This window comes from Phodopus roborovskii, unplaced genomic scaffold, assembly GCF_943737965.1.
Source record: "Phodopus roborovskii unplaced genomic scaffold, PHOROB, whole genome shotgun sequence".
Classification (NCBI taxonomy): domain Eukaryota; kingdom Metazoa; phylum Chordata; class Mammalia; order Rodentia; family Cricetidae; genus Phodopus; species Phodopus roborovskii.
Genome location: NW_026126909.1, coordinates 187,289 through 207,504, shown reverse-complemented (window position 1 = coordinate 207,504; position 20,216 = coordinate 187,289). Strand labels below are relative to the sequence as shown.

The following is a 20,216-nucleotide window of genomic DNA, read 5'->3' as shown; positions in this document are numbered from 1 at the left end:
AACCAACGTTGATATCATTTTGTTATCTCTCTAGGAGTGAATTATGAGAAATTATCTCTTTATTCATTCATTTTATTGTTCAAATCTATGATTAAGAACTCAATGACTCTTGAATATTGAGCAATCTTTTAGGCTTCACTCATAAAACACCATCCGATTGTTTAATTTTTATTCATTTGCTGCAGTACTTTCAGTGTGCAACTGGTCTTCAGGGAGACCAAGACTTGGATGACCAGGTCAGGAGTGGCTTTTGCTTGACAGACAGATGCAATCACACAGTAGGTTTGCAGCTGCTGCAAATTTTTCCTCAGAGCATCAGGTTTTTATGCAGAAAGTTCAAGGAAGAGATCTTTGGCCACAGTTTAAAATTTACCGACATATTATAGAAATGTCAGCAATTATTTTGGAGCACAAGATCGTAAATACATCTCATGTTTATTTTGGCTTGCTTGTGGTCATCTTACCAGGGATTAGATTTACTGAGTTTAGAGAATAATCATTGTCTCTGGTCAGTAAACTTTTAACAGCATTGATAAGAACTCTTGTACTGTTTTATTGATTTAGGAGCCCTATAAACTCAGTAGTAAATCCCATAGCAGCTTTGCTGTGGGCAGTCTAATTAGGAAGGGTCATCTTGTGGGCAAATTCCTATAGCTTTAGGTATGTTAATTTATTAGGTCTTGGGCTGACACCTGAAGTCTCCACTGGTGCCCTGGGATTTGTAGCTGAGGGCTGGTCTGTGTCTCTTTCTGTCCCTGAATCTATATCTAAGTGTTTTCTGGGCTTCTCTGAATTAACAGTAGAGCTATAATCCAAAGCACCCATGATCAAAAGCATTAAAGCTATCATAGCACAACAAACACCTAGCACCCATTCCAAACTGTCAGTAGGGCAATCACCTGCAGTGTCCTGAACCACTTTTCCCCAGGAGGCATAACCACAGGTGGTGTGAACCTCTGGACAGGTAGCCATTGAGATTTCTCTCAGCCATTGCTACACTCTCTCCACTGGGGCTGGTGTGGCAGTTCCCCCTTTATTATTTTTTTAAGCGGAACAGCTGGAAATCTCGCTGGAGGGTGCTTATGGACTGAAGTGCTATTCTGAAAACAATAGGAAAGACCAAACACACTATAAATAAAATAGCAGCTCCAATTCCTAGGAAAACAAAATACTGAGTCCAGCTTAATCATTCAGGGATCTTAGATTTTCTAAAAATGTTGATCCTAGGACTGAAATTTCCCAAGTAAATATCATTTCCTGACTCATAACAGTAATATCCTCTTGCTATGCCTTGATATCATAGGTTAAATTGGTATCCTCCCATACACCCAAGAAATGTGCCTTAGTTTCATTCCAATTAGAGGAAGAGTTGTATGGAAGAGGTGTAACACATATATACTTAAACTCTGCATGGCATTTAGTTGCTAACTGTGTCTTAAGATTTTGTATGTCTTGACCCATTTCTATCATTGCCTCTTCTAAAGCATTTAATCTAGTTTCTAATTTTGGATCTATTAACCTCTCTTCTGACATTCACAAAGGAAGCTGTCTGCATTTCCTTTACTAATGCTGTAGTTGAAACTGCAAAAGTAGTCAAAAAGTCTATCAGTACTGTCATTCTTAAAAATAATGAGGCAACAAATCTTTTTGGCCTAATCAATTCATTAATTTTGGTAAACATGTTTATAGCCAACTTATCATACCAAGTATCATTACCCATATCTACTGGCAGCATCACATAAGCAGGCCTTTTAACAATCAATATAGTTTAAAAGGATTATCATAACCTTATTGTACACAATTAGTTAATATGCAGGATTGACACTCAACAAAAAATGAGTCCCCTTCTTTCTTGATAAGCATGAATATTTTATGTCCAAACATTAATGCATAGGGGTAAGAGAGACAAGCTATGTACTTGGCAGCCTTTGTTTTATTTTATTTTATTTTTAATACTATAACATTGGCTGCTGCAACTAACCTGAACAGATCTGACTGAGGAATCCCATATGTCCCATGCGGTTTTTGCAAATACCATACAGGTGACACCCACTCTGCTGAATACCATCTCCTTATGGAAGAGTGTATCCTCTAAATTGAGCAAAATGTTCCTTAAGGTAGCCAGAATAGCCTTGATCAGGTGATGGTACAGAAAAATCCCAGATAATTTCTCCTGAAGCCATTGGAGAAAACCTTGTTCCAGTGTGAGGAAATCCTCAATGAAGCCAGTTAGGCATCTTATCTTCATTTTCCTCCCATAAACTATCTTTTTTTTTTTTTTTATTTTACCGAGCAAAATGGCAATCTAGAAGGCAGAGGCTGATTTATTACCATAGTCTCATTAAAATTAGAGTGCCCTAAAGTAGCAATTTGTAGTTGCCACATAGGCCACTGTTTTTGACTCTTGTCTGTAACATGCTTATTTTCAGGAGTGTCAGTGAGGAAAGTTCTATAGCTGACATGCAAACAAACAGCTGGAGGGATACCACTAAGTGTTATGCAAATTGGTAAGGAATCTGATCTACCCTCATAATTCACATACCCAGATGAATTAATCCCCATATGAAAAGCTGGTGTCCCCCCTAGCACATCAGTAACATTAGTCATGATGTTAATGAGCTCTGTATTTTCCCAAACCATCCATGTAAGAGCCAAGGCTTGGGAATGTGAGCCTGGTAACTTTCCCTGTTTACCCCAGAATTTATTGACAAGACAGCAAGAAAAGCTAAAAAAAAAAAAAAAATGCTACAGGAGTCTTAGGAGCTTTCGTTTGAGCTAGTACAGCAAGAGTCTGTGTCGGAAGATTGCAGTGCTGTTTAGATTTGGAGGTGGTTTCATTTTCTTTATTTGCTATCATCAGACTTGTCAGCTGCTTCCTCATTGTCTGCAGCTCTTGGTTTCTGCACCTCTTTGTTTTCTGTGAGAGCCTTTTGCTGATAGGGTCCGATGAATTGATGATGAATTGATCTGGGACCCAGATTGGGAGTCTTCGGAAACACAAGCATAGACTCTTCCAGAGGCGATTAGCCTACCTGGCCCTTTTCATTGACCAGGTTAACAGATCCTTCCAGTGAACCAGAGGCTGAGGCTCAGCAGCAGCCAGAGTGTTTCAGTGTCTCTCAGCTATACTGAGACCCTTATCATTAACATTCATATGATTAAGCACAAACAGAGCAAGTGCTAATACATGATGAGGAGTCAAATAAGACCCTGAAGCCTTTAACTTTATGATCTGAGCTTTTAAAAGCTGATGACTACTTTCCACTATTGCCTGTCCTTGGGGATTAAAAGGTATCCCTGTGGATCCTTCTATTTGCCATTTCTGCAGAAACTCTTTATACCCTCTAGAAGTATAAACGGGAACATTGTCTGTCTTGATTTTAAAAGGAACTCCCATGGAAGCAAAACATTTTAAACAATGACTTATCACATGCTTAGTGGTTTCTCCAGTTTGTGTAGTGACCATTAAAAAGCCTGAATATGTATCGATTGTCACATGAATAAACTTTAATTTGCCAAATTTTGCAATATGAGTAACATCCATTTGCCATAAATGATTAGGATGCAGACCTGAGTATTTACTGCTATATTAGTTACAGGTAAATATTGTGGGCACACATCACATTGTTTAAAAATTTGTTGAGCAGTCTCTGTAGTTAAAGCAAACTTTTTTTTTATAGAGTATTTTTTATTTAATTTTATATAACAAAGTCCAATTAAATGAAAACAAACATTTATACACAATATTTGGGAATTTGGGCGTCGTTCTTTCCAAACTACTTCCTGCTGGTAAGGGGCGCTGTCTTGGGGGATTCGAAGAAGATTCAGATATCCTAGCTGTAGTCTGTAGGGCTGTTTTGTCCAGCTGTTTGGAATGTAGGATCAGCTTGTACTCTGTTTCAGGCGGTCTGGTGTGATCAAACCACATTAGTCTGGAAGGAATCCACATCTTTTCATTTTCTGTGGAAACAAAAATAGAAATACTTTTCCCCAGTAACTTGTTCTTCAACTTAAATTTTGGAGTCAAAGCGTTTTTTTTTTTTTTTTTTTTTTTTTTTTTTTTTTACATGTCGATCCCAGTTCCCTCTCCCTCCCTCCCTCCCTCCCCCCAAGCCCTCCCTCCCTCCTTCCCTCCCTTTTGCCCTCTCTACCCTCTCCCATGCACTCTAAACACCCTCCCCTCCCAACCCCCCACCACAATAAAATATGTAGGGGAATGCCATCCAGTTGGGGTCATGTAGATCTGACAGGTCCTGTGAAGTAGGGACTAGGGCTTCTCTCCTATCTCTAGAATAAGGCAGTTATCCCTCCATGGGGGATATGTTTGCAAAGTCCTTTTGTGCACCAGGGATACATCCTGGCTCCACTGTCTGAGGTCTCTTAGACTGCTCAGACCTTCTGGCTGAGACCCATATTCAGGGGGGTCCGAGTCAGACCCCTGTTGGCTTCCCAGCTATCAGTCTAGTGGCCCTTAGCTCCTCCTTGTTCAGGTAAGCTGTCTCTATGTACTTCTACCGCATGGTCTTGTCCTCTCCATCTGCTTCTGGGTTCTAGTTTGACTCAGTGTTTATGTATGGGTGTTTGCTCCTGTATTCAACAGGCATTAGTTGAGGACTCCATGGAGAAGTTAGTTGTTGATCTCACTCTCCGGGAAGGGCATTTATGATAGCCTTTCCACGGAAGCTGAGATTGTTAGTTGGGAGCAGTCTTGTAGTTCCCTCGACCTTTCTTTGTGTTCAACTTTATCTTCAAACCAATATTGGCTCCCTCTTTTATGTTCTCTCTCTCTGTCTCTGTCTCTCTCTCTCTCTTTCCTATTTTCCATTCCTAACCAGGCTCAATCCTCCTGGTCGCACATGCCTTCCTCTCCTCCCTCTCATTTTCTCCTACTTCTCTCTCCATTAGCTGACCTCCCCCACTATACCTGAGGTCTGGGGGACTTGTCCCTTCCCAGTTCTGTGAGGGACTTTATATGAATCTCTTAGAATACAACTTGTATCCTAGTTCCTCTGGTGATGTGAATTATAGGCTGGTGATCATTTGATCTAGGTCTAAAATCCATATATGAGTGAGTACATACTGTGTTCCTCTTTTTGTGACTGGGTTACCTCATTCAGGATGGTTTCTTCAAGTGCCATCCACTTGCCTGCGAATTTCAAGATACCATTATTTTTTTCTGCAGAGTAGTATTCCATTGTGTAGATGTGCCACATCTTCATTAACCATTCTTCAATTGAAGGGCATCTAGGTTGCTTCCAGGTTCTTGCTATTACAAATAGTGCTGCTATGAACATAGTTGAACAGATGTCTTTGTTGCATTGATGTGAATCCTTTGGGTATATGCCTAAGAGGGGGATTGCCGGGTCCTGTGGTAAACTAATTCCCATTTTCCTGAGGAACCGCCATACTGATCTCCAAAGTGGCTGTATGAGTTTGCACTCCCACCAGCAGTGGAGGAGTGTTCCACTTTCTCCACATCCTCTCCAACATAAGTCATCACTGGTGTTTCTAATTTTAGCCATTCTGGCAGGGGTAAGATGGTATCTCAAAGTTGTTTTGATTTGCATTTCCCTGATAGCTAAGGATGTGGAGCATTTTCTTAAGTGTCTTTCAGCCTTTTTGATTTCCTCCATTGAGAATTCTTTCTTCAGTTCTGTACCCCATTTTTTAATAGGGTTATTTGGTGATTTGTTGACTAGTTTCTTTGGTTCTTTGTATATTTTGGAGATCAGCCCTTTGTCAGATATAGGATTAGTGAAAATCTTTTCCCAGTCAGTGGGCTGCCGTTTGGTCTTGTCCACTGTGTCCTTTGCCTTACAGAAGCTTCTAAGTTTGAAGAGGTCCCATTTATTAATTGTTTCTTTCAGTGTCTGTGCCCCTGGAGTTATGTTCAAGAAGCGGTCTCCTATACCAATTTGTTCAAGGGTACCTCGTACTTTCTCTTCTAAGAGGTTCAATGTGGCTGGATTGATGTTGAGGTCTTTGATCCATTTGGACTTGAGATTTGTGCATGGCGACAGACATGGGTCTATCTGCAGTCTTCTACACACCCTCATCCAATTGTGCCAGCACCATTTGTTGAAGATGCTGTCTTTGCCCCATTGTATATTTTTAGCTGTTTTGTCGAAAATCAGGTGTTCATAGGTGCGTGGATTAATATCAGGATTTTCAATTCGATTCCATTGGTCTACCTGTCTATTTTTATGCCAATACCAGGCTGTTTTCAGAACTATAGCTCTGTAGTAGAGCTTAAAGTCAGGAATGGTGATGCCTCCTGATGTTCTTTTATTGTATAGGGTTGTTTTGGCTATCCTGGGTCTTTTGTTTTTCCATATAAAGTTGATTATTATCCTTTCAAGGTCGGTGAAGAATTGTGGTGGGATTTTAATGGGGATTGCATTGAATCTGTAGATTGCTTTTGGTAAGATTGCCATTTTTACTATGTTTATCCTACCTATCCAAGAGCATGGGAGGTCTTTCCATTTTCTGGTATCTTCTTTAATTTCTTTCTTTAGAGTCACAAAGTTCTTATTATATAGATCTTTTACTTGTTTGGTAAGCGTTACACCAAGATACTTTATGTTGCTTGTGGCTATTGTAAAGGGTGATGTTTCTCTGATTTCTTTCTCTGCCTCTTTGTCGTCTGAAAAAAATAGGGCTACTGATTTTTTTGAGTTTATCTTGTATCCTGCTAGTTTGCTGAAGGTGTTTATCAGCTGTAGGAGTTCCCTGGTAGAGTTTATTGGGTCGCTTATGTAAACTATCATATCATCTGCAAATAGAGACAGTGACTTCTTCCTTTCCAATTTGGATGCCCTTGATCTCCTTTTGTTGTCTTATAGCATTAGCTAGAACTTCTAGTACGATATTGAAGAGATATGGAGAGAGAGGACAGCCTTGTCTTGTTCCTGATTTTAGAGGAATTGGCTTAAGTTTCTCTCCATTCAGTTTGATGTTGGCAGTTGGTTTGCTGTATATTGCTCTTATTATGTTTAGGTATGTTCCTGTTATCCCTGACCTCTCTAATACCTTTATCATGAAAGGGTGTTGAATTTTATCGAAGGCTTTTTCTGCATCTAGGGAGATAATCATATGGTTTTTCTTTTTCAGTTTGTTTATATGGTGGATCACGTTGATAGATTTTCGTATGTTAAACCATCCCTGCAATCCAGGTATGAAGCCTACTTGATCATGGTGGATGATTTCTCTGATGTATTTTTGAATTCGGTTTGCCATTATTTTATTGAGTATTTTTGCATCGATGTTCATCAGGGATATTGGTCTGTAGTTTTCTTTCTTAGTTGTGTCTTTGTGAGGTTTGGGTACCAAAGTTATTGTGGCCTCATAAAAAGAGATTGTCAATAAACCTTCTGTTTCTATCTTGTGGAACAGTTTGAGGAGTAGTGGTATTAGTTCTTCCTTGAATGTCTGGTAGAATTCTGCACTGAATCCATCTGGCCCTGGACTTTTTTTTGTTGGAAGGCTTTCGATGACTGCTTCTATTTCATTTCGGTTTATAGGTCTATTTAAGTTGTTTGTCTGTTCTTGATTTAATTTTGGTAAGTGATAGTTATCCAGAAACTTGTCCATTTCCTTTGAATTTTCAATTTTTGTGGAATACAGATTTTCGAAGTATGACCTGAAAATTATCTGGATTTCCTCTGTGTCTGTTGTTATGTTCCCCATTTCGTTTCTGATTTTGTTAATTTGCATGTTCTGTCTCTGCTTTTTCGTTAATTTGGATAAAGGTTTATCAATCTTGTTGATTTTCTCAAAAAACCAACTCTTTGTTGCATTGATTTTTTGTATTGTTTTCCTGGTTTCTATTTTGTTGATTTCAGCCCTCAAGTTGATTATTTCCTGGCGTCTGCTCCTGCAGGGTGAATTCGCTTCTCTCTGTTCTAAGGTTTTCAGTTGCGCTGTTAATTCATTTATGTGACTATCCTCTGTTTTCTTCATATGGGCACTTAGTGCAATGAACTTCCCTCGTAGCACTGCTTTCAAGGTGTCCCATAAGTTCGGGTATGTTGTATCCTCATTCTCGTTGAATATTAGAAAGTCTTTAATTTCTTTCTTTATTTCTTCTTTGACCCAGGAGTGGTGCAATTGCACATTGTTAAGTTTCCATGAGTTTGCAGGTTTTCTGCTATTGGAATTGTTGTTGAATTCCAATTTTAAAGCATGGTGGTCCGATAAGATACAGGGGACTATTTCTATTCTCTTGTATCTGTTGAGGTTTGTTATGTCTCCTAGTATGTGGTCGATTTTAGAGAAGGTTCCATGTGGAGCATGGAACTAAAAAACCAATATCCCTGATGAACATCGATGCAAAAATACTCAATAAAATAATGGCAAACCGAATTCAAAAATACATCAGAGAAATCATCCACCATGATCAAGTAGGCTTCATACCTGGATTGCAGGGATGGTTTAACATACGAAAATCTATCAACGTGATCCACCATATAAACAAACTGAAAAAGAAAAACCATATGATTATCTCCCTAGATGCAGAAAAAGCCTTCGATAAAATTCAACACCCTTTCATGATAAAGGTATTAGAGAGGTCAGGGATAACAGGAACATACCTAAACATAATAAGAGCAATATACAGCAAACCAACTGCCAACATCAAACTGAATGGAGAGAAACTTAAGCCAATTCCTCTAAAATCAGGAACAAGACAAGGCTGTCCTCTCTCTCCATATCTCTTCAATATCGTACTAGAAGTTCTAGCTAATGCTATAAGACAACAAAAGGAGATCAAGGGCATCCAAATTGGAAAGGAAGAAGTCAAACTGTCTCTATTTGCAGATGATATGATAGTTTACATAAGCGACCCAATAAACTCTACCAGGGAACTCCTACAGCTGATAAACACCTTCAGCAAACTAGCAGGATACAAGATAAACTCAAAAAAATCAGTAGCCCTATTTTTTTCAGACAACAAAGAGGCGGAGAAAGAAATCAGAGAAACATCACCCTATACAATAGCCACAAGCAACATAAAGTATCTTGGTGTAACCCTTACCAAACAAGTAAAAGATTTATATAATAAGAACTTTGTGACTCTAAAGAAAGAAATTAAAGAAGATACCAGAAAATGGAAAGACCTCCCATGCTCTTGGATAGGTAGGATAAACATAGTAAAAATGGCAATCTTACCAAAAGCAATCTACAGATTCAATGCAATCCCCCATTAAAATCCCACCACAATTCTTCACCGACCTTGAAAGGATAATAATCAACTTTATATGGAAAAACAAAAGACCCAGGATAGCCAAAACAACCCTATACAATAAAAGAACTTCAGGAGGCATCACCATTCCTGACTTTAAGCTCTACTACAGAGCTATAGTTCTGAAAACAGCCTGGTATTGGCATAAAAATAGACAGGTAGACCAATGGAATCGAATTGAAAATCCTGATATTAATCCACGCACCTATGAACACCTGATTTTCGACAAAACAGCTAAAATTATACAATGGGGCAAAGACAGCATCTTCAACAAATGGTGCTGGCACAATTGGATGAGGGTGTGTAGAAGACTGCAGATAGACCCATGTCTGTCGCCATGCACAAAACTCAAGTCCAAATGGATCAAAGACCTCAACATCAATCCAGCCACATTGAACCTCTTAGAAGAGAAAGTACGAGGTACCCTTGAACAAATTGGTATAGGAGACCGCTTCTTGAACATAACTCCAGGGGCACAGACACTGAAAGAAACAATTAATAAATGGGACCTCTTCAAACTTAGAAGCTTCTGTAAGGCAAAGGACACAGTGGACAAGACCAAACGGCAGCCCACTGACTGGGAAAAGATTTTCACTAATCCTATATCTGACAAAGGGCTGATCTCCAAAATATACAAAGAACCAAAGAAACTAGTCAACAAATCACCAAATAACCCTATTAAAAAATGGGGTACAGAACTGAAGAAAGAATTCTCAATGGAGGAAATCAAAAAGGCTGAAAGACACTTAAGAAAATGCTCCACATCCTTAGCTATCAGGGAAATGCAAATCAAAACAACTTTGAGATACCATCTTACCCCTGCCAGAATGGCTAAAATTAGAAACACCAGTGATGACTTATGTTGGAGAGGATGTGGAGAAAGTGGAACACTCCTCCACTGCTGGTGGGAGTGCAAACTCATACAGCCACTTTGGAGATCAGTATGGCGGTTCCTCAGGAAAATGGGAATTAGTTTACCACAGGACCCGGCAATCCCCCTCTTAGGCATATACCCAAAGGATTCACATCAATGCAACAAAGACATCTGTTCAACTATGTTCATAGCAGCACTATTTGTAATAGCAAGAACCTGGAAGCAACCTAGATGCCCTTCAATTGAAGAGTGGTTAATGAAGATGTGGCACATCTACACAATGGAATACTACTCTGCAGAAAAAAATAATGGTATCTTGAAATTCGCAGGCAAGTGGATGGCACTTGAAGAAACCATCCTGAATGAGGTAACCCAGTCACAAAAAGAGGAACACAGTATGTACTCACTCATATATGGATTTTAGACCTAGATCAAATGATCACCAGCCTATAATTCACATCACCAGAGGAACTAGGATACAAGTTGTATTCTAAGAGATTCATATAAAGTCCCTCACAGAACTGGGAAGGGACAAGTCCCCTCAGACCTCAGGTATCGTGGGGGAGGACAGCTAATGGAGAGAGAAGTAGGAGAAAATGAGAGGGAGGAGAGGAAGGCATGTGCAACCAGGAGGATTGAGCCTGGTTAGGAATGGAAAATAGGAAAGAGAGAGAGAGACAGAGACAGAGAGAGAGAACATAAAAGAGGGAGCCAATATTGGTTTGAAGATAAAGTTGAACACAAAGAAAGGTCGAGGGAACTACAAGACTGCTCCCAACTAACAATCTCAGCTTCCGTGGAAAGGCTATCATAAATGCCCTTCCCGGAGAGTGAGATCAACAACTAACTTCTCCATGGAGTCCTCAACTAATGCCTGTTGAAAACAGGAGCAAACACCCATACATAAACACTGAGTCAAACTAGAACCCAGAAGCAGATGGAGAGGACAAGACCATGCGGTAGAAGTACATAGAGACAGCTTACCTGAACAAGGAGGAGCTAAGGGCCACTAGACTGATAACTGGGAAGCCAACAGGGGTCTGACTCGGACCCCCCTGAATATGGGTCTCAGCCAGAAGGACTGAGCAGTCTAAGAGACCTCAGACAGTGGAGCCAGGATGTATCCCTGGTGCACAAAAGGACTTTGCAAAGATATCCCCCATGGAGGGATAACTGCCTTATTCTAGAGATAGGAGAGAAGCCCTAGTCCCTACTTCACAGGACCTGTCAGATCTACATGACCCCCACTGGATGGCATTCCCCTACATATTGTATTGTGGTGGGGGGTTGGGAGGGGAGGGTTTTAGAGTGCATGGGAGAGGGTAGAGAGGGCAAAAGGGAGGGAAGGAGGGAGGGAGGGCTTGGGGGGAGGGAGGGAGGGAGGGAGAGGGAACTGGGATCGACATGTAAAATAAAAAAAAAAAAAAAAAAAACGCTTTGACTCCAAAATTTAAGTTGAAGAACAAGTTACTGGGGAAAAGTATTTCTATTTTTGTTTCCACAGAAAATGAAAAGATGTGGATTCCTTCCAGACTAATGTGGTTTGATCACACCAGACCGCCTGAAACAGAGTACAAGCTGATCCTACATTCCAAACAGCTGGACAAAACAGCCCTACAGACTACAGCTAGGATATCTGAATCTTCTTCGAATCCCCCAAGACAGCGCCCCTTACCAGCAGGAAGTAGTTTGGAAAGAACGACGCCCAAATTCCCAAATATTGTGTATAAATGTTTGTTTTCATTTAATTGGACTTTGTTATATAAAATTAAATAAAAAATACTCTATATGCAAAAAAAAAAAAAAGTTTTCTACTGTGCTGTGAGTCATTATTTAAGCCAGTTCTTTCCCCACTATTATTATTGTTGTTGTTGTTCGTCTCCACCGTTATTGTTTCGTGGGTCCTTTCCCTTTTTTTTTGTTTTACTTTTCCCTCCTTCATGTTTTCTCCCCGCATGCCCTGCCCTCCCCTGTGTCCACCCTCACACACATGACCTGGCCTAAGTCAAGGAACAGAAAATAAAAACAAACAACTAAAAATAAACATGCATATCATACATGTAACATAGGTGGAACAAGTGAAAATATGAAACCCACATATATAACCCACCCGACAATGTATCGACCACATATTTATTTCCCCCACAACCCCAACCACACCCTGGTAAAGCAAATATAAACATGTTATCCATGTGAATTCATGTGTTTACTGTATGTCCTCATGTTAATTACATGAACTCGTATGTAAACTCTGAGGGCTCCTATGTTTGCTACAGCAGCTCAGATGTTGCCCACATGACTTCGCATGTTACACCAATGCAAACTACCCAGTTACACATGCTAGCTACATGGGATCTCACAGTAAGTACATGAAGCCATAATGTAAGTACATAGCCATGTATGGTAAGTACATGAATACCATGCTGTGCACATGGGCTCACATGTTAACTACATGGGCTCATATGTTCACTACACAGGCTCACATGTCAAGTACACAGGTTCATATTTTAACTACCTGGGCTCACATGTTAACTACATGGACCTACAAGGCAAAAACATGAACTCATAAGTCAACTGCACAAACTCACATATAGAGAGGCTCACATGTCAACTATACGTGCTCACATGCCATGTACACAGGTTCCAATGTGCACCGCATGAGCTCACATGGAAATACCATGACTCCATAGGTGAACAGCATGTAATGGAGGCGGCGCCAGTCGGGATGTCATGTGTACACACGACATACATAAGTGTTGTGGAGCTGGCATATTAGGATCACAGAAGCCACAGGCACGACATGCCTGTAAAACAAATGACAAGCATGTAAATCACAGGGACTTCATTTATTCAGTTACATACATGTGTGCACACACTCCTGTTCACCAGAAGCGGCCCACGCAGCTCAGGAAGCTCACGGCGTCACAGAATCCATCATGGTGCAGCAACGACTCCAGGCTTGCACGGGACAGCGGGAAGAGCGCTCGGGCCAGGCAGGCAACATTGGAGGTGGAGATCTAGGCGGGGCCGGAAATGAGTGTGGGTGGAGCCGGAAGTGTGTGTGGGCTAGGCCAGAAGTGAGTTTTGTGTGAGCATGCTGTGACAGGAATGGCCACGGAAGCCCCACAAGGCTCACCTCCACGTCCTGTCCAGTCACATGCACGCAAGAGCCAAGACCTTGGCCAGGGTCTCGGGGCGAGATGCCATGGCGTCCACAGAATGGGGATATGGTGAGGGTGCGACCACCAGGGGGCAGGGGGAGGCTGCACGAGAGGGCACCATCTGCCCAGGCCTGGGGAGATGGGGGGCCGGGGGACATGTGAGGAATCGCGACAATATACACGCGTGTTCGGGGTCACCTGTCATAGACACGCGTGACCACACCCAACCACCCCGCCCCTTACTGCCCCGCCCATCTGACCCTGGAACTCCACGTGCTTCAGCCTTGAGTAGATGGGGATGAAGCAGCTGGCGAGAAGGACCTGCACATGAGGAGAAACAGGACACGCATGAGGGGAAACATGAGACACACGTGAGCAAAACGATACACGTATGTGCAAACATGCGACTCGCATGTGCAAACACAGATGAAACATACATGTAGGAAACACGGAACATGACACATTCTTACACTTGCGGCCCCGCCCCCTCACTTGTATGAGGTCTTCACGGGTCAGGAACTGGGACACCAGGCAGTTCTGGAATGTATTCACTGCAGTCAAGGACACATAGAGTCGGCCCTGCACCAGGACGTGAGCATGGGCTGGGAGGATCTGGTCCAGGCCGTCCCTGATGGTACGGGGGAGGGGGGACACATGTGACCTGTGACCCCTGACATGGGATCCACATGCGTGACCCATGACATGTAACACGTACCATGTGACCTGTGCCCCACCCCACCCCCCTTTCGCCCCCCATGCACCTCAGCTGCTCCATGAGGTGGAAGCTGGGTGTGGCCACACCCAGTGGTTGCTGCCTGGTATCCTCGGCCAGGCTGTGTGCAAAAGCTTGTGCAGGCCTGTGGGAAGGTCGGGAACTACACACGTGACCCCTGACATGTAACATGTCACAAGTAACATGTCACATGTGCCCTGCCCACACTCACCTTCAGCTGCTCAGGGGAAGTCAGCAGCATGGCTGCCAACAGGGCCCCGCCCGACGCCCCTGCCTAGCCCCTGACATCACCCAGCAGCCCCGCCCCATGTGCCTACAGCCCGGCAGCCACGCCCAGGTGGTAAATGCCCAGGAAGCCACAGGCCCTGAAAGACAGGTGCAAGGGCGGGGCCATCCGGGGTGGGGCGGAGCCTATGGGGCCTGTGGGCGGAGTTTCCGGGGGGAAGGATGGGGTCACGTGAGGAAAGGAAGCCACGCCCCCTCAAAAAGAATGACAGAAATGGTGCCTCTGTCTTCACTGCTGCTCTCCGGGACTACTTTTCCCAGGACCTAGCTCCCTGTGATGTCACTGGCCGACGACATCCCCTCCCCTTCCCACACTGTGGAATTTTCCCCACAGTCTTGGAGAGCCCGACTCAGGATGGAAGGGGAATATGATTCCCAGAGTCCTTTGCTATGCCTACAGTGGTCGCTGTCTGTGTCCTCACTGGTGCGCCAGCGCCCTTCAGTGTCCTACCTAGATGGCTGCTTCTCTGCATGAAGCCTCTGTTCCCAAGGCCACTGCCAGGGAGTATTACTCCCTGCATGCACTGCAGGGCCGGGCCGGGCGGTCCTCTGTGTGTGATGGCACAGGGCGGCGCCTTCTCTCTCCGCATCTGCAGCAATGGCATCATTGCATTCTTTCTCACAGATTTGAGGAATAAAATTGTAAGACCCTCAAAATGAGGAGTCTTCCAGGTTCAGTCGATACCCCAAGAACTCAATATCCAGTCCAGTTGCTGCTAAACGCAAGAGGCTTTAATGAACAGGAAGCGTTTGTGCAAACGCACACAGGCTAGGGAGACGCCCCCTCCCCTGGGCCCAGGTGTTTATAAAGGCAAACCCACAAGCTTAGGGAGGGGGTGGGACCCTCTTTCCATTGAGTACATGACCCTTGGAGGCCGGATGGTCTGCTATTAGGGTCAGCAGGCCTTAGGGCCTCAGGTGTGTTAATTAATCTTGTCTGGGCAAACCAGAATTACAGCTATCTCTTGACCCTATTTACCACCTGTTGACTCACAGGAAAGGAGGGGCAGTGTGAATTCTTCTTATCTCAGGGCCCTGTGAGAGGAAGCTAGCAAATTCCAAGGAACAGATATTGGTTTCTAGGTTAGTCCATCATTAACATTACTTTTTAGGTCTTTCAAAATGAATGAATAAAGAGATAATTTCTCACAATTCATCCCTAGAGCGATAACAAAATGATATCAACATTGATATCAAGAAATAAATAAAAAATGAAATCACAAGGGACAGTTTAACACCAACACGGTGGATGCAGACTCCATTCTTCCTGTAGTAGAAAAAGACAGATTTGAATAATGAAATAATAAGATAGTTAGATCGTCTGTCACACTTGACACCAAACTTCAGGCTTCCCAGATTATATAATGAAATAATTTAATAATTACATCTTTATGTAAGTTGTTGACCTTTTTTGTATCATCAATTCCTGGGCAGACTTGCCAGATATGGAAAAGTATGCTGTCATCACGGATTTTAAAAATTCCATAGGTTAATCGTCAGATCATCATATTTTCTTGCCTGAAGAATTCTGCTGGCCTGCCATCATGACCAGCACCCGAATCTCTGTTGTGGTGCGGCAGGAACTGAGATAATGGGCCCAATCCTGGCATAGCAGTAGTAGGCAAAATGTTGATATCAGCTGAAAAGATGGCAGCAGCAGGGGCATCACCAGCAGAGCTGAAAGAGAGATGTTCTTCCGTGTTCTGGGTCATCATCCTTTTTGCCAGGTCTTGGTGATGGTGTCGACCTCCTTATGTCACTACTTCTTCTCATCATAGGTCACAACTGATGTGAAGCTATGGAGGAAGAGCAGGTAGTCAACACCTAGACCACCATGCCGGCCTTGGTGAAGTCCTTGTACTTCTCAGAGGGCACCCTGCAGTCTTCTGGAATCTTATCACCCAGCATCCGTAGTACTCTGTGAGATGCATAGATCATTCAAAAAATGCTCTACCCATGTCTACAACTTTCCTAACCTTGTCCATGACAGATATTTGCACCCTAATTAATCGTAATCGGTGATGGCATTCTCTGTCGTTTAAATAATTTAAAGAATTAAATAAATAAGTCAGTAATAGCTAACTGTCACAATAAAGAGGTTATGTAGCATTTAACTGTAAGGGAAACATGGCCAGACTCCAATCATGAAGGAGGTCATCATCACCAATTGAAACAATGAATCATCGCAGAGTTGAGTTGTAAAATTCAACATCATGCACACCTTAGAATTTACTGTAGATCAGAAATTATATTTGTTCCCAGAAACTCAACTTTCTGAATCACACCATTGTTGTGGGTGGTAGGTAAATGTTAATAGCACTCTGATCATGTATTGCTGAATGAAGATCCCCATCACCTCTTTTTAACAGTTTCTAAACTTTGTGTAAATCATGTAAGAAAAACTGAATTTTGAATGAGATGTTCATAAATTCCAGAAGCCAAACTTACAGTTTATCAGTGAATGTCCCCACAAAACACAAAAGCAACCCTGTGATGCACAAAGGTGTCACGTGGTCTCAACTTTTCCATCTGGCAGAAAAAAATTTTCTGTATATGAAAACTAGAACTTTATGGCACACCAGGCTTTAATGTTCACTGTGACCTATTTGTGACCCCTTGAGCAGCTTATAAAAAGCCATTTTCTATTGGATGAGGATGGGGCTGGTTACTCTTTATAAATCAGGGGTGTCTGCTTTATCATGTTTTGGAGATAACTGTCTGCACAAGACTGGAGATCAAATGTGTATTTTAGTATCCTAATCTGTAGCAGACCTGGTTACTGTACTACTCATCTTTGGGTTATTTTTTAGGCATCACTCCCTCAGCTAAATTCTATTTTGTGTTACTCAGTATCCTGTAAGAATTGGTAAATATTTTGTAACAACAATTCTAATTTTTCTCATCATAGCTTATTGGTGGAGGATTATCCAACACAAGAATGTCATTTATGTATGACTTTAGTGACCCATGCCTTTAATCCCAGCACTACGCAGGCATAGGAAGGCGCATCTCTATGAGCTTGGGGCTAACCTGCTCTACAGAGCAAGTCCCAGGTCAATTTCCTAACCTTTACAAAGAAACACTTTATTTGAAACAAAAAATCAATAAACCCAGGCACAAAAACATATAAATTAAATAAATATAAAAAAATAAATTAAATTATTGGCATTTGCAGGATATACCAAATTGACTCCAAATGGGGAATCTCCCTTAGCCTACAGCCATGGGAGAAGGCCCTACCACAAAGGGCAGATTGTGATGACGCTTCTTGGTAGGCTGATCTTCCTAGGGAGTGGATAGGGGATGTGATGGGGGCTATGAGAGGATGGGAGGGAGAGGGAGCTGGGATCTATAAGTAAAATAACATCTTTTTATTAAGATTTTTAAAGTACAATATAAATAAATATAAATATATAAAGAAATAAAAAGAATGCCATCTACAGTATGTATAAAATTAACTCCTAATTCATCTTATACTGAAATGTTAGATGTGAAGTTAAGAACATCTTGAATGCACTGGGCAAACTGTGCCCCTCCATGTACTGATACTTCCCTTCCATATTCAGGAAAAGCATTTTGGTGTTGACTACAAAAAACGTTTACACACAAAGCTCCCTTATTGAAATGCATTCCTCTTATTAAGCCCCAAAATTAAAGTAATCACATTCTGCACCCTGATCTGCATAACTTCTAGGACTACATGGGATCTCATGGAAATTTGAATGAGTCATTAGGTTTCCAACCAGTCTCAGGGAGTCCCTGCCTCACAGTCTCTGCTTCTAAATATCATCCTCTTCATCTTAGGATAGCATTCCCTTGCTTACCATTCTATGTCTTCCTTGCTCTTCCATGCTCCTCACAGTTCCTACAGCAGCACTCACAGCAGAGCAACCAATCCAATGGTGCCTGCTGTGCTATAAAATCAAACCTGCAGCATGGCTCCAAAAATTTCCTGTAAAACCTTAGATTGGCCTGTGGGCCCAGATTCCCTGATTGGCTAGTGAGTCTTGGTTGACAAGGGTAATTCCTCAATGGTTAGAGTGTTCTTAAATCCAAAGCAGAAACATGCATTTCTTTCTTTTTTTATTTTCTTATTTATTTATTTATTTATTTATTTATTTATTTATTTATTTTGGTTTTTCAAGACAGGGTTTGGTAATTCCTGTCTTGGAACACACTTTATAAACCTGGCTGGATAGTTCAAAATCTTAATTATTATTATGATGATGAGGAGGACTGAGGAGGATGATTATGATTACAACTATAACTACTACTACTCTTGTCATTTTGTAGTAGATTTTTCTCATTAATTAATTTTTTTTCATTATTGAATTTCCAACACAGATTTTCAATACTGGCTGTCCTGAAACTCTATCTGTAGATCAGGCTGCCCAGAATATTAAAAAATTAAAGAGACTTTAGGAAATAAAAGGGGTTTGTTCTATGGCTTCTTGCTCAGATCAGAAGAACTGCGGATCAACTGGAAATTACATTGTACATATAGACCCCAGAGTTTAGAGCACGTAGAAAGAATGAATAGAACCATTAATGTGGCTTTATCCAATTTAATGCTTGAAACTGGCTCGACAAACTGAGTACAACTCCTGACACTAGCTTTCTATCGGGCCAGGAATGCCCCAGGCCCCCATGGCTTAACTACCTTTGAAATCTTATATGGTAGCCCACCACCAGCTATTGAGTTTTTTGATGCCAACATTTCTGATTTTGCAAATACTCCCTCCATGCAGGCACATCTCGGGCCTTACAGATAGTCCAACAAGAGGTCTGGAATCCTCTGGCAGCTGCCTACTAAGAGGGGTGAAAGGCACGCCCCAACCTCATTCCTTCCAGATTGGCGACTTCATCTGTGTCCAGAGACATCAAACAAAGAATCTAGAGCCCTGCTGGAGGGGCCCCTACACTATGCTCCTGACAACTCCCACCACCTTGAAAGTAGATGGGATTGCTGACTGGATCCATGTGTCCCACGTGAAGGCCGCACAACCAGAACATCGGACACTGAACCAGGCCCGCCTGAACCAGCAAGGAGAATTCAACGACAAGGATGGTTTAAGGGGTTCAGTACCCTGATAGCCACCATCATGGGACTGCTTATTATATTTCTTTTAATTCTCATCCTTGGTCCCTGCATTTTGAATAGACTAGTACAGTCCATGAAGGAACGCTTGTCAGTTGTTCAGGCCCTAATTTTTACAAAGCAGTACCAGCAATTAAAATAAATGGAAACTGAGGAACCATGAATAAAGGGTTTTATTCAGTTAACAGAAAAATGGGGGATGAAAGACCACCCCCACTATACATATTGCCTGTTTGAGCTGCTCTTGCCAACTTGCCAAGGTCAAGTTATGGCATAGTACAGGAGGGAACCAGATATTCCTCTCATCTGATGCCAACAAGATATGTGTGGTCTGCAGCTTGGACCAAAACAAAGTCAACAGGATTGTATCTGGGAACAGAAGGTCCTGGGAACATTTTATTCAAGAACACTAGAATGCTGAGATATTCATAACTGAATTCTTTGTGCAAAAAGCTGAATAAACAACACTGTCCTTGGTTAACCACAATTGCTTTATTTAGATGGACTAAGGAAATCCCTGTAAACATGCTTCTGCTTCCTTAAGCCTGCTTCTTGCCACCCCAACCCTATATAAACTACATATGTTTTAACAAAGGCACACTCAGTCTCTCGAGGGACTGTGGCATCCTCAGGTACCTGTGTATTCAATAAACTGCCTCTTGTGCTTGCATTCAGTGGTATGGTCTCGCCTTTTGGGGCAAGGGCCTCTCAGTGATAGACTCCGTCTCCTTGAGGTCTTTCACCTCACAGTCTCTCTGACCCCAAATACCATCCCCTTCATCTTAGGATAGCATTCTCTTGCTTACCAATCTATGTCTTCCTTGTCC

At 42.1% G+C, this 20,216-nt stretch overlaps 1 protein-coding gene across 1 annotated transcript; it reads right to left on the bottom strand.

The window, feature by feature from the left end:
• Nucleotides 1–12,994: 12,994 nt before the first annotated feature.
• On the bottom strand, nucleotides 12,995–19,172 carry LOC127214658 (patatin-like phospholipase domain-containing protein 4). Its single transcript, XM_051174981.1, has 5 exons — nucleotides 19,129–19,172; nucleotides 13,766–13,901; nucleotides 13,517–13,594; nucleotides 13,249–13,404; nucleotides 12,995–13,129 (listed from the first exon to the last, which is right to left on the bottom strand). Exons 1-5 carry the CDS (start codon nucleotides 19,170–19,172, stop codon nucleotides 12,995–12,997), a joined length of 549 nt encoding a protein of 182 aa, XP_051030938.1.
• Between the last annotated feature and the right edge of the window lie 1,044 nt (nucleotides 19,173–20,216).